The 12535-nt window shown below is 41.9% G+C and overlaps 1 protein-coding gene across 1 annotated transcript in view; it reads left to right on the top strand.

The window, feature by feature from the left end:
- The window catches only part of ADGRA3 (adhesion G protein-coupled receptor A3), a 42454-nt gene extending 34255 nt beyond the window's left edge, over positions 1 to 8199 (top strand). Inside the window, exons 11-19 of the mRNA XM_069977463.1 lie at positions 385 to 546; positions 662 to 865; positions 1767 to 1980; positions 2580 to 2788; positions 2939 to 3063; positions 3737 to 3860; positions 5688 to 5833; positions 6240 to 6335; positions 6596 to 8199. Of these exons, the coding sequence (XP_069833564.1) occupies positions 385 to 546; positions 662 to 865; positions 1767 to 1980; positions 2580 to 2788; positions 2939 to 3063; positions 3737 to 3860; positions 5688 to 5833; positions 6240 to 6335; positions 6596 to 7838 (2523 nt within the window). The 3' untranslated portion in view covers positions 7839 to 8199. The remainder of the gene's footprint in view (positions 1 to 384; positions 547 to 661; positions 866 to 1766; positions 1981 to 2579; positions 2789 to 2938; positions 3064 to 3736; positions 3861 to 5687; positions 5834 to 6239; positions 6336 to 6595) is intronic.
- The last annotated feature ends 4336 nt before the right edge of the window (positions 8200 to 12535 follow it).

The raw sequence follows: 12535 nt of genomic DNA, 5'->3' as shown, positions 1-12535 counted from the left end.
GTTATCTATCAGGGTGCTGTGGTGCTCTCCCCATCTGGAGCCACCAGGTGGCAACAGGCTAGAGATATCTGGCTATTCCTGTATATTGGAGGCTACACTGACGATAGTTCAGTGAAGGTCTGCAGTGTTATTGCATCAGTCTAAGGCCAATTTTGGGCAGGCATAATTATGAAAAATTTTTGCGTACATGTTTAAAGATGTAAGCCCCAACAGGACTGTAAGTCTAATGGCCAGAAATGAAAGCATTGTAGATCTGTATGATGGCTTCACTTTGGGTTATTAGATCCATACTCTGTCTGGGACTTCTACCTATATTGTGCAATGCTCAGGGGACTGTCATGTGTTGATATGTGTATAATGTCTTACTTTACTTCTGTTTTGCAGCTGGGTGATGTGATGGTTGATATAGCTAGTAACATCATGCTGGCTGATGAACGGGTCTTACTGATGGCGCAAAAAGATGCCAAGGCCTGCACCCGTATAGTGCAGTGCTTACAGCGGATTGCTACTTACCGACTTGCCAATGGGGCACAAGTGTACTCCACGGTAAGTCTATTGGGGGGAAAAAAATGAAATTTGTGTATTTTGGGTCTCTAAGGCTGTGTTCACACTGCATCTGCTGTGCAAATTTAACAATTTTTAATTTATTTTTTACTTTCAGTATTCCCCAAATATCGCCTTAGAAGCCTATGTGATAAAATCCACCCTCTTCACTGGCATGACCTGCACAGTGTTCCAGAAGCTGGCTGCGTCTGACCGCACAGTAATAGCTGATTTTGGAAGAAGAGACCCTGATGGGAACCTGGATAAACAATTGAGCTTTAAATGCAACATGTCCAGCACCTTTAGTGTGGTAGCATTAAAGGTAATTTTACACATTGTTTCACAAATGTGCTGGAAATCAGAGAAGACTTAGAAAAAAAACACCTTTGTCTTCTTCCCTGGGTGCTCAGCAACCTATTAAACCTGTGCTGTGAAAGTACAGTGTCTCCCACCTCCCACTGTTCATCTTTTTTCTTGACCGCTCGCTGTTCTGGTAATGTAAGCTATGGGTGTGCCTGGTGGAAATGACTACAATGGCGCAGGAAGCTCCTCAGAATGACAGCTCTAGATTACACAAATCATCTGGTGTATTATCTGATGTTTGACCTGTGATAGACAAATGGCTCAAGGCTCCATGATGCCGGTTCAGGGGTGCAGAGAATGTGACTGCATGGATCCCATAAGGTCTGTCTTCCCTGAGTAAAAAGGCATTATCAGACCCAGAATGATCACTAGAAGTACTGAGGAGAAGTGCATGCTAAGCATGTTCTCTATGCCATGTGATGTGGTCTCATAATTCCAGACTGTGGGACTATCTTGGGACATAGAGATGACACTGCATCAAAGTGTTATGGAGACACATAGGGCTTGCAGAGTAGAACATGAGCACCTGCATTTTTGCCATTTGCCTATATATGAAGTTAGTGAAATTTGGCGCAAACACCCCTTATAAAACGTCTAAATTCCCCTGTGCTAGATCTGAATGGAAATAACCCGGGGCACTGGTGTAGAATCAAACTTAGGCTTTTATTCAATGCGGCGTGCTTCAAGGGCACAATCGCCTCTTGATCAGGCACCTGTGTGTTTGTTTGTTTTTTTCTCTTTGTGTATATATATATATATATATATATATATATATATATATATATATATATTATAATATATTGTCTTTATTCTCTATATCATAGTAAAATTCACCAGTCCTTTTTTTGTCTGTTTCCCAGAACACAGTTGTGGAGGCTTCTATCCAGCTCCCGGCTGCACTGTTTGTACCTAGAGAGAAGCGTGAGAGGCGAGCAGCGGATGAGTTTGTGTACAAGCTACAGCTGATAGCGTTCAGGAATGGAAAGCTTTTCCCAGCCACAGGAAACGCCACACACCTTGCAGATGATGGCAAGAGACGCACCGTTGTGACGCCTGTCATTCTTGCCAAACTAGGTTTGTATTGTGCTATCTTAGAGCAGTGTTTCAGTGGTAACCTCTACGAGTCATGTCAAGGCTTTCTTCATATACCTCTTCAGTAATATTTTTAAAGCCTGCTGCCTTGAGCCCTACTGTATGGAAACTTCACATGTGTAGTTTCTGTACAGGTGTCCCATGTACTGAGCCTTACAATGCCACTGTCATTAGGTTGGCAGGAATTAGAGGGTGACTCATAGAGCTCTGTCAATGGCAACATGAAAATATTATAATGACTAAAAACTATTGAGGAATTATTGCCGCTATAGTGGAGATGATTCATCCTTTCTAGTGGATGCTGGTTTAGTTGGAGAAATGGGCCAAACTACTAAAAGAAAAGTTGAAATAATTTTTGGGAACATCGTTTTGCTTTAGTCATCCCCTATGTTTATTAGGTGGGATACTAATGCCGGAGAAAATAGTTTTGGCTCTATTGAGCTGCAAAGTGTTGAGAATGGAGGTCATTGGGTAGCAATTCGCTCTGTCACACCATCCAGATGACAGATGCCATGTGGGATTGGAAATGGCTGACCTCTCCATGATGCTTTTTTTTTTTTTTTTTTTTTTTTTTTTTTTAGATGGTCCAAACAAGAACCCTCCCAGCGTGCCCATTAACATCACACTACGCCGCATTGCTCATGGGAAGGACCCTGTGGCCGCCCAGTGGGATTTTGACCTCCTTGATGGACAAGGTGGATGGAAGTCCGAGGGGTGCAGTATCATATCGTCTGACGAGAATATTACTACAATACAGTGCCATACACTCAGCAACTACGCTGTATTAATGGTAAGATTTATAGCCACATGGCTATTGGAGTGACATGATTAGAGTTGAGCTTTAAATACCAGACACACAGCATGAACAGTAAGGAGGCAAAAAAAAATTTATTTTATCATGGACAATTTCTTAATGTTGCTTTTAATGTTGTCTGTGCAGGATCTTACTGGAGCTGAGATCTACACCCATCCTGTGACTCTCCTACATCCAGTGGTGTATGCATCTGCGGTGGTGCTGCTTCTCTGCTTGCTGCTGATGATTATCAGCTACTTGTACTACCACAGGTATGTTACCATCACACCGCACTATGTAGCCATCACACTGCCTTCTCCCTGCAACAATTAGTGTAAACTGGTGGTGTTTGCGAGAGTATGATAACACTTTTGGATTTGACATAAGTTTTAGCTCAGGATTCTTTGCTGAAAGTAGTGTCAAATCCATTATTTGCATTTGTAAGTGAATGGTGTTTCCACTGTTCACATTTGTTGGAAACTTTCTGTGCACATGTTAATTCACAATGTAGAAAACATAGGTAATTACTAAGGTTGAAAAACAAGACTCCAGCAAACTCAATATATATCCCTACTGTGTTGATCCAGGGGAAGACAAAAACACTCATGAAGCAGATGCCAATTGCCCCATTACAGGGAGAAAAATACCACAATGGCAATCAGGATGTTGATCCAGGGATTTATTTTATCACATAAAATGTAATGCCCGCAACTTGTAATATTATATTTATCAGGAAAAGCATCCAAGCCTCCCTTGAACAAGAGACACATATATAATAATATTTTAATACTATTTCATTTCTAAATCATTATCTATATGACTAATACTGTTGACCTGATATTTTTCCTGTGTTTTATTAACACTGTCCACCGCAGTGACCAGCATTGTAGTTGTGTTTGTTTTGTAGAGGAATCCTTTCAGTATGCATGGTGTTTTATTTTTCAGTGTGATTCGGGTTAGCCTTAAGACCTGGCACATGTTGGTTAATCTCAGTCTTCACATCTTCCTGACTTGCGCAGTGTATGTCGGAGGCATAAATCAGACTAGGAATGCTCGTGTTTGTCAGGCTGTAAGTATGAAATTTTCCGTATAACAGTAAAGCTCCGGGCTACTATTCAGACACTGGGAGGGTTTTAACAAGTTCCAAGTAGGTTACTACATTCTCAACCCCAAAAGCGATTTCATTAACTATGGAAATATTTTTAAGGGTGTATACTAGAACATACACTAACTAATCACTGTTAAAGGGAATCTTTCAGCTGCAGTTCACATCATAACTGCTGACACTGTTAGATAGCCGTTACAGCAGGGAGACACGTGGTACCTTTTTATAGATCTGTCTGTGCTTCCAGAATGCTGACAAATGTTTTTATTATATAAAGTTTAGTCAGGCCTCCTGACTCCTGACTCTGTTTCCAGGTGTCAATTAGGTAAGGAGAGCGAGAGAGGAGACCTTCCAGTTTGAGCTATTCAGGAGCTTGGGAAGCCTTTTTACTCCTTGTACCAGAGAGTAAAAGCGTTTCTCTACATTCTGGAAGCACAGCTGGATATATGAAAGGTTCCATGTGTCTAACATAACATAAATTACAGCTGACAGATTCTCTTTAAAAAGCAAAAGTAACCCTGTCATCTTTGACATTACTTTGCTTTGGCTACCTATCAAACTTCTGGATTGACTTTAAAATTGGATTGATTATAAAATTGACTATGAAATAATTGTTTTCAGTAAAGGTGGCTATACATTTAATTGCTGTTGGCCAAACGTTCATTCAGCCGACTGCTCTCTTTTCAGATCTTTCCGTACACATGAATGTTCAACACAACTAAATGTTCATGTATTATCAATGGAGAGAGGAGGGCTAAGCCACTGCCAGATAGTTCTTGTTAGAACAAAGGGGTTGGATGTAAAATCCAAGGTATCCAACCCTCCTTTCCCCCAACATGGTTGGCTTACTTTTGGCTAAAGTATATAAGATATATTAATATTTACGACCTAGTTTCCATACAAATTTCAAATGTGTGTATATATATATATATATATATATATATATATATATATATATATATATATCCTTTATGGAAAAATAAATGTTTATTTTTTTAAGTGTCTTAATAATTAATGCCAAATGAATTATTTTAGAGCAAGTAAACTAGTTAAAATTATGCCTATCATCAGGATGGACAATCAGTAATAAATCGGTGGGGGTCCACCTCATCATCCGTGACCTGGCCCCTTCAGACAGCTTATTGCCATGCTACGTTTACACAGAGCGATAATTCGCCCAATCGATTGTTTAACGATTTTGAAGCAACGATTTGGTTTTTATAACGATCAGCGTTTAGACGAATAAATCATTAGAAAAATCGCTTGAAAATAGTTATTGCGATAGTTTTTAAGATCGCTTAAACCCATCTTTTACATAGGGTAAATCGGTGAAAGACTTTACACAAAGCGATCTGCGAATTTTCGGCGAACGACTATTTGAGAACATGTTGAAAGATCAAAATGAACGATTTCTTGCTTGTTGCTTGAACATTTGCTGTGTTTACACGGTACGATTATCGCTCAAATGCGAGTGTTGTTGCGAAAATTCGAATGATAACCGTTCCGTGTAAACGCAGCATAAGACTCACCAATCTAGCATTAATGGCCTATTAACACACATTACAAAGCTATATAACCTTGTAATTAATAAGCTATCTGGCCCCATACACTTTCTATATATATATCTATATCTGATTTTGTTTTTTTGGTTGGGGGGGGGGGGGCGCAGCCGCACTACCCCTTTAATTTTGAAGCCCCGGATGACCCATTTAATTTTATTATACATATCAAGACTTATAAAGAATAATAATTTTCCATTTAAATTGCTGACAATGTTTCATTGTTTTGTAGATTGGGATTCTCCTGCATTACTGTACGCTGGCCACAGTGCTATGGGTGGGAGTCACAGCTCGCAACATATACAAGCAAGTCACCAAGAAAGCCAAACGCTGTCAAGATCCAGACGAGCTTCCTCCCCCTCCCAGACCGATGCTGAGGTTAGTATGTAAATGCAGTCTCAAAAATGTGGATACTTGTACAAAAGAAAATAAACTCGTGTTCTAAAACTTTTATCCAGTAGGTGGCGCAAAACTCCTAATGGCAACTCCATTATCTATTTGTATTTTATCCCCTTTAAGCTTTAATGTTTGGACTCTATCCAAGGGAAATACTAGTTACATTGTATATACATGTGTGAAAGTGATGAATGAAATGGTCATGTTTGCTTAAAGGAAGTTTCAATGAAGTCAAATAAGTCAGCAATTCAACAGAAGGAGGAAGCTATTAAGGAAACGGTTGTTTACATTGCCTTGTTCCTCGTGTTGGGTTGTGTTTAGTTAATATATTTGTTGGAGTCATTTCTCTGTTTCCTTTATTTTTTTTTATTTTTTTTTTTCTTCTTAGATTCTATCTCATTGGAGGTGGCATTCCTATCATTGTATGTGGAATAACAGCAGCAGCAAACATTAGAAACTACGGGAGCCAGCCGACTGCCCCATAGTAAGTGTCTCCTACTTGGTCCTTGTGAGAGAAGTGCTCCTAGAGCTCCTTCACGTCTGCCCAAAGCAGTTTCATTCTGCTCATTTATAGGAACAGAACACTGAAAAGGACATCTGTGCCCCATCTATTAAGTGATGGCAACATGTGGCACCAGTGCTATAGAGGGGTGCCATGTTTTACTGGATAATGTAGCAATGCTTTCTTCTTCCTTTTTGGTCTGTTAGTAGTTATAACACCATTGCTTTGTTATCTCTTTCTAGTTGCTGGATGGCGTGGGAGCCCAGCCTTGGAGCTTTCTATGGTCCTGCCAGTTTCATCGTCTTTATAAATTGCATGTACTTCCTCAGTATATTTATCCAGCTGAAGCGTCATCCTGACAGAGTCTTTGAATTAAAGGAGCAAACCGAGGAACAACAGCGATTAGCAGCCAGCGAAAGCGGGGAGGGCAACCAGCAAGATTCACTATCGGTGTCTTTGGTCTCCACATCCGCCTTGGAGAATGAGCAGACATTCCAGGCCCAGCTTTTGGGCGCCAGCCTTACCTTGTTCTTATATGTTTCCCTTTGGATATTTGGTGCTCTATCTGTTTCTTTGTATTACCCAATGGACCTGGTCTTCAGCTGCTTTTTCGGGGTAACTTGTTTAAGCCTTGGTGCCTTTTTGGTTGTACACCATTGTATGAACAGAGAAGACGTAAGACGGGCGCTAATCAATACGTTCTGCCCTGGCAGGAGTACATATTCTGTGCAGGTTAATGTCCCACCTTCCAACTCTTCTGGTGCCAATGGCGATGCCCCAAAGTGTACCAACAGCAGCGCTGAATCTTCATGTACCAATAAGAGCGCATCCAGCGTCAAAAACTCCTCACAGGGCTGCAAGTTGACTAACTTACAAGCAGCCGCAGCACAATGTAACACCACAAACCCCTTACCGGTCAACACAGCGCCCCAGCTTGACAATAGCTTGACGGAGCATTCCTTGGATAATGATATAAAGATGCATGTTGCGCCAGTCGAGGTGCAGTATCGCCCTAATGGTCACCCGTCCAGGCATCACAAAAACAGAAGTAAACACAGATCCAGTAGGCTCACTGTTCTTAGAGAGTACGCATATGACGTTCCCACTAGTGTCGACGGCAGTGTACAAAACGCAGTACCAAAAAGCCGTCAGAGCTACTCAGAGGGTCACTCTCGAAGCCGGAGGGCTTATTTGGCTTACAGAGAGCGCCATTTTAACCAGTGCCATCAAGACAGTAGTGACGCTGGAAGTACTCTTCCTAGGTATAGCAGAAATATAGAGAAGCCTCCGTCTGCAAACCACAAAAAAGACATTTTGAGGGAACCTATTGCTGTGGAACTTGAGAGCCAGCAGAAGTCATATGGTCTAAATTTGGCTGTCCAAAATGAGCCCGCTAAAAATGAAGTGACCGAGGAGCCACCTATAAACACAGACAGCAATGGAAATGTTAGGACTGGTCTATGGAAACATGAAACTACTGTGTAGTATCTCCATGCTGGTTTATCCTTTGAAGTTTACATGAAAGGGACAATTCCATTGCTTCAAAGGCTTTTCCAATGTGATTGTTTACAGACAATTTTTTGTAACCTATACATTATGGGAGAATACTAACTATGAAGGAGGAGAGCTGTTCTGACTTCCAGAATCTTTGTATTTTTAAAAGAGACAGTGTTTTTGTCCACGTGTGATTTTTATTTTTTATTTTTTTAATATTTTTTTTAAGAAAAGCAAAAGGAAAAAAAAAAAACTTTTTTATGTATTTTTTTTTTTTTTTACCTATACCAGATGCCTTGTTTCTTATCGGGTTTGTATTTAAACATGTAATAAACAGCGTTTGTCACTGTCACATTTAATATTTTCCTATTGTCGTCCCTTTGGTTAGAGTCAGGTCCGCTAATCTTACTCCCTGGCCTTTTTTTTTCACACAGCCTCTGGGTGGGTTCACACAGATTTTCACAGATTTTCAGGCGGATTCCGCTTCAAAATGCGCGCGGCATCCGCACCGAATCCCGCCCGTAAAGAATGAACATTGTGAATGCACATTGGCTTTAATGGGTTTTCCGCTTATTTGTTCACACAGCAGAATTTCCGCGCTGAAAATTCCGCCGCGGATCCGCTTTCCGCCTGAAGAATTGACATTGATTCCATTAAAGGAATCCTATAGGAGTCAATGGGGCTTTAATTCTGCTTGAAATTCTACTCGAATTCCGCTTACATTCCGCTTGAATACCGCTCAAATTCTGCTCCTATTCTGCCAGAGCTGAATAGGCGAGGAATTTCAAGCAGAAAACTTTCCTCTACAATTCCTCGAGAATTCCTCAGTGTGAACCCACCCTCTTTTAGCAAATATCAGTGTATGCAACCTATGTGATAGTATGGTTGCCAAATGCTGGGAAGATGCAACTTTAGAACCTAACCTCTTAAAATTCAGCGAAGAACATTTAAGTGACTGCAAGCTTCATATTCCTGTTCCCTGAAGTAGGGCTGGGCGATATGGGCAAAAAATAAAATCTCAATATTTTTTTCCCTCCATTCTCGATTTAAATCTCAATTTATTTTTTCTTGCTAATTATGATGGGTGTAGAAGTAGAGGCATAGTGGACTAGGGGTGTAGTAATAGTAGAAGCATAGATGATGAGGCCTGTTTTTAGTAAAGAAGTAGTTGTAGTATCAGGAGTGGGGGTAATAGTAGCAAACGGTACTGGGAGCAGTATTGGGGGTAGTAGTAGAGCAGTATTGGGGGTAGTAGTAGAGCAGTATTGGGGTAGTAGTAGAGCAGTATTGGGGTAGTAGAGCAGTATAGGGGTAGTAGAATAGTATTGGGGGTAGTGGAGCAGTATAGGGGTAGTAGTAGAGCAATATAGGGGTAGTAGTAGAGCAATATAGGGGTAGTAGTAAAACAGTATTGGGGTAGTAGTAGAGCAATATAGGGGTAGTAGAGTAGTATTGGGGGTAGTAGTAGAGCAGTATGGGGGTAGTAGAGCAGTATTAGGAGTAGTATTGGGGTGGTAGTAGTAGTAGCAGCAGTAGTAGTAGTAGAGCAGTATTGGGGGTAGTAGTGGAGCAGTGTTGGGGGTAGTAGTTGAGCAGTATTGGGGGCAGACCTCCGGGTCAGGGCTGCAGTGACGCTCACTGCATGAGGCCTGCTGGGAACTGTAGTCCCCCTCTGTATACCTGGCTGTGTAGTGGGGTCATGCTGGGACCTGTAGTCCCCCCCTGTATACCTGGCAGCCTGCATCAGTGGGGTCATGCTGGGACCTGTAGTCCCCCTCCTGTATACCTGGCAGCCTGTATCAGTGGGGTCATGCTGGGCCTTCGGGTGCGGACTGGGGGCGGGCAGCAGACCTCTGGGTGCGGGCAGACCTCCGAGTGTGGGCTGGGGGCGGGCGGCAGAGCTCCGAGTTCAGGAGGTGGACCTCCGGGAGCGATCGTGCATGTAGGTAGGTCGGGGGCGGGCAGGCGGCCTTGTGCGGTCCTACTCTGACCTTCAGAAGGAGAAGCTTGCCCGGAGCGCCACTGCTCCCCCTGTAGGTCGAAGGGCATTTCTTTTTCTTTTCTTTGAAAATCGAATTTACGATTTTCAAAAAAAAAACTAAATTGATTTTCAATATCTAGGCCAGCGTTTCCCAACCGGGATGCCGCGGGATCCCGGTGGGAAAAGTGTGCTGTCTCTTTAAGCATCCCGAGAAGCTGCGGCTGCGCAGCTTCTCGGGATGCACGGATCACTTTCATGTTCGGGCGGAACATTACAGTAAGCAGAATATAGGAGCAGGAAGTGTCAGCGTCCTGCTCCTATATTCACTCCCATAGGCCGCCGGCACTTCATGCCAGCAGCCTATGGGGGGCCGGGACGTGACCTCTCCGGCAGGCTTGACGATGTGACGTCATTGTCTGAAGAGATGAAAAGTAGCTGGAAGAAATCATCATGGCGGATGGAGAGGAAAAGGGAAAGTGACTCCTCAGATCAAAGAAGAGTCACTATATGACGGTTTTCTTATTTTGTAGAACATTATTTAGTAGGGGTGCCCCGAGGAAATTTTTTTTTCCAAGGGGTGCCCCGAGGTGGAAACGGTTGGGAAGCACTGATCTAGGCGAATTAATCGAATTAATTTGATTAATCGCCCAGCCCTATCCTGAAGTATCATTAGAATGTAGTTGTCACTGTGTAATGTGGAACCATCAACATAAGATGCAGTGCAAGTCACAATATATACCTTCATCAGAGGATGAGAATTTCTGTGCCTCAGGCATTTTTTTGAGTACATTTTTGTATCCATCTTACAGCTGCAAGTCCTGGCCTGACCACCGATCTAATGCCCTGAACTGACAGCATCATAGTGATCTACCTGTGGTTCGACCAGGACTGTTGGGTGTTATTCGGATGTGTTCATATTGTGCTTGTGTAAAAACCGCTTTAGGGAGCCCTCATTCAGCCTTTCTGTGTGGTATTTTGCAGGCCTCCAGAAAAACTGACGATGCGTTTTTTTTTTTTCCCCCATGCATTGGCATTTTTTTTTCTAGCTTTTTGGACTTTGTGTGAATGATCTTTTTTGTGTTTTAGGTGTTTGTGTGCTGAACTTTTTCTTTTTCCCCTGCCATCACTACCTAATTGCTGGACCACAAGAGGTGACAAAAACGCCAGGGAAAAAATTCCCGCCAGTGAACTGATCAGCAGATGACTTTGTTCTGTCCTATCGCACATCTCCCTTCATAATAGTACATAAGTGGCACAGCAATAATGGCAGCAAAGAGCCTCTGGAACAATCCAGTGATTGCCTGTGCAGCTCTATCCACATAATAGTTGAGCCTTGTAATCGGCACACTTAAAGGGGAGCTATCAGCAGGTTTGTGCTACCTTATCAAAGGTAGAGATTCCCTTTTAAAGAGTACCAATACATATAAGACCCGCGCTTGTTTAGAGCGATATCCAAAACCTGAGCTGCCTAAAGCATAGCTATAAAATCCCATTCAGTAGCGAGGGAAATTGTTTATGCTACAATCCTCTTATGTCTTCCTAATGTTAGACTGATGAAATAGATATGATTAAAGAAATTAGTAAGCTGGTTGCCAAAACCAATAAAAGTTGCAGAGTGCTATCGACCCATCTAATATAGCAAGTAATAAATATATTACATGAGGTGAGCATCAATAAAAGTGAACTGAATGCCATAAGCTATATCCCTCCAATGTATCTGGTGTCTAATATCAGGCAGGGTTATTACCATTTCCAGTATTTATGTATCGATGGTGATATATCTTACATATGCATCATCATCACAGCAACTTGGGCATTCTCTGAGTCAAGTAGTATTTTTGGGCTTTTTTTTATTATTATTATTATTATTATTATTATTATTATTATTATTATTCCTCAGCTTGGACCAATGCAGCTCATGTTTTTTGTGTAGTTTTATACTTTATTCTACCCTGTAGAATGGCACTAAAAATTTTGTACAGCATTACATATACACTACCGTTGAAAAGTTTGGGGTCACCCAAACAATTTTTTGTGTTTTCCATGAAAAATCACACTTATTCACCACCATACGTTGTGAAATTAATAGAAAATAGAGATACGACATTGACAAGGTTAGAAATAAAGATTTGTATTTGAAATAACATTGTTTTTACATCAAACTTTGCTTTCATCAAAGAATCCTTCTTTTGCAGCAATTACAGCATTGCACACCTTTGGCATTCTAGCTATTAATCTGTTGAGGTAAGCTGGAGAAATTGCACCCCACGCTTCTAGAAGCAGCTCCCACAAGTTGGGTTGGTTGGATGGGCACTTCTGGCGTACCATACGGTCAAGCTGCTCCCACAACAGCTCAATGGGGTTCAGATCTGGTGACTGCGCTGGCCACTCCATTACCGATAGAATACCAGCTGCCTGCTTCTGCTGTAAACAGTTCTTGCACAATTTGGAGGTGTGTTTAGGGTCATTGTCCTGTTGTAGGATGAAATTGGCTCCAATCAAGCGCTGTCCACTGGGTATGGCATGGCGTTGCAGAGTGATAGCCTTCCTTATTCAGAATCCCTTTTACCCTGTACAAATCTCCCACCTTACCAGCACCAAAGCAACCCCAGACCATCACATTACCTCCACCATGCTTAACAGATGGCGTCAGGCATTCTTCCAGCATCTTTTCATTTGTTCTGCGTCTCACAAACCTTCTTCTTTG

This window comes from Dendropsophus ebraccatus, chromosome 7, assembly GCF_027789765.1.
Source record: "Dendropsophus ebraccatus isolate aDenEbr1 chromosome 7, aDenEbr1.pat, whole genome shotgun sequence".
In the NCBI taxonomy this organism is placed as follows: domain Eukaryota; kingdom Metazoa; phylum Chordata; class Amphibia; order Anura; family Hylidae; genus Dendropsophus; species Dendropsophus ebraccatus.
Note: the sequence above shows the minus strand (reverse complement) of the source record. Positions and strands in the feature narration are given on the sequence as shown.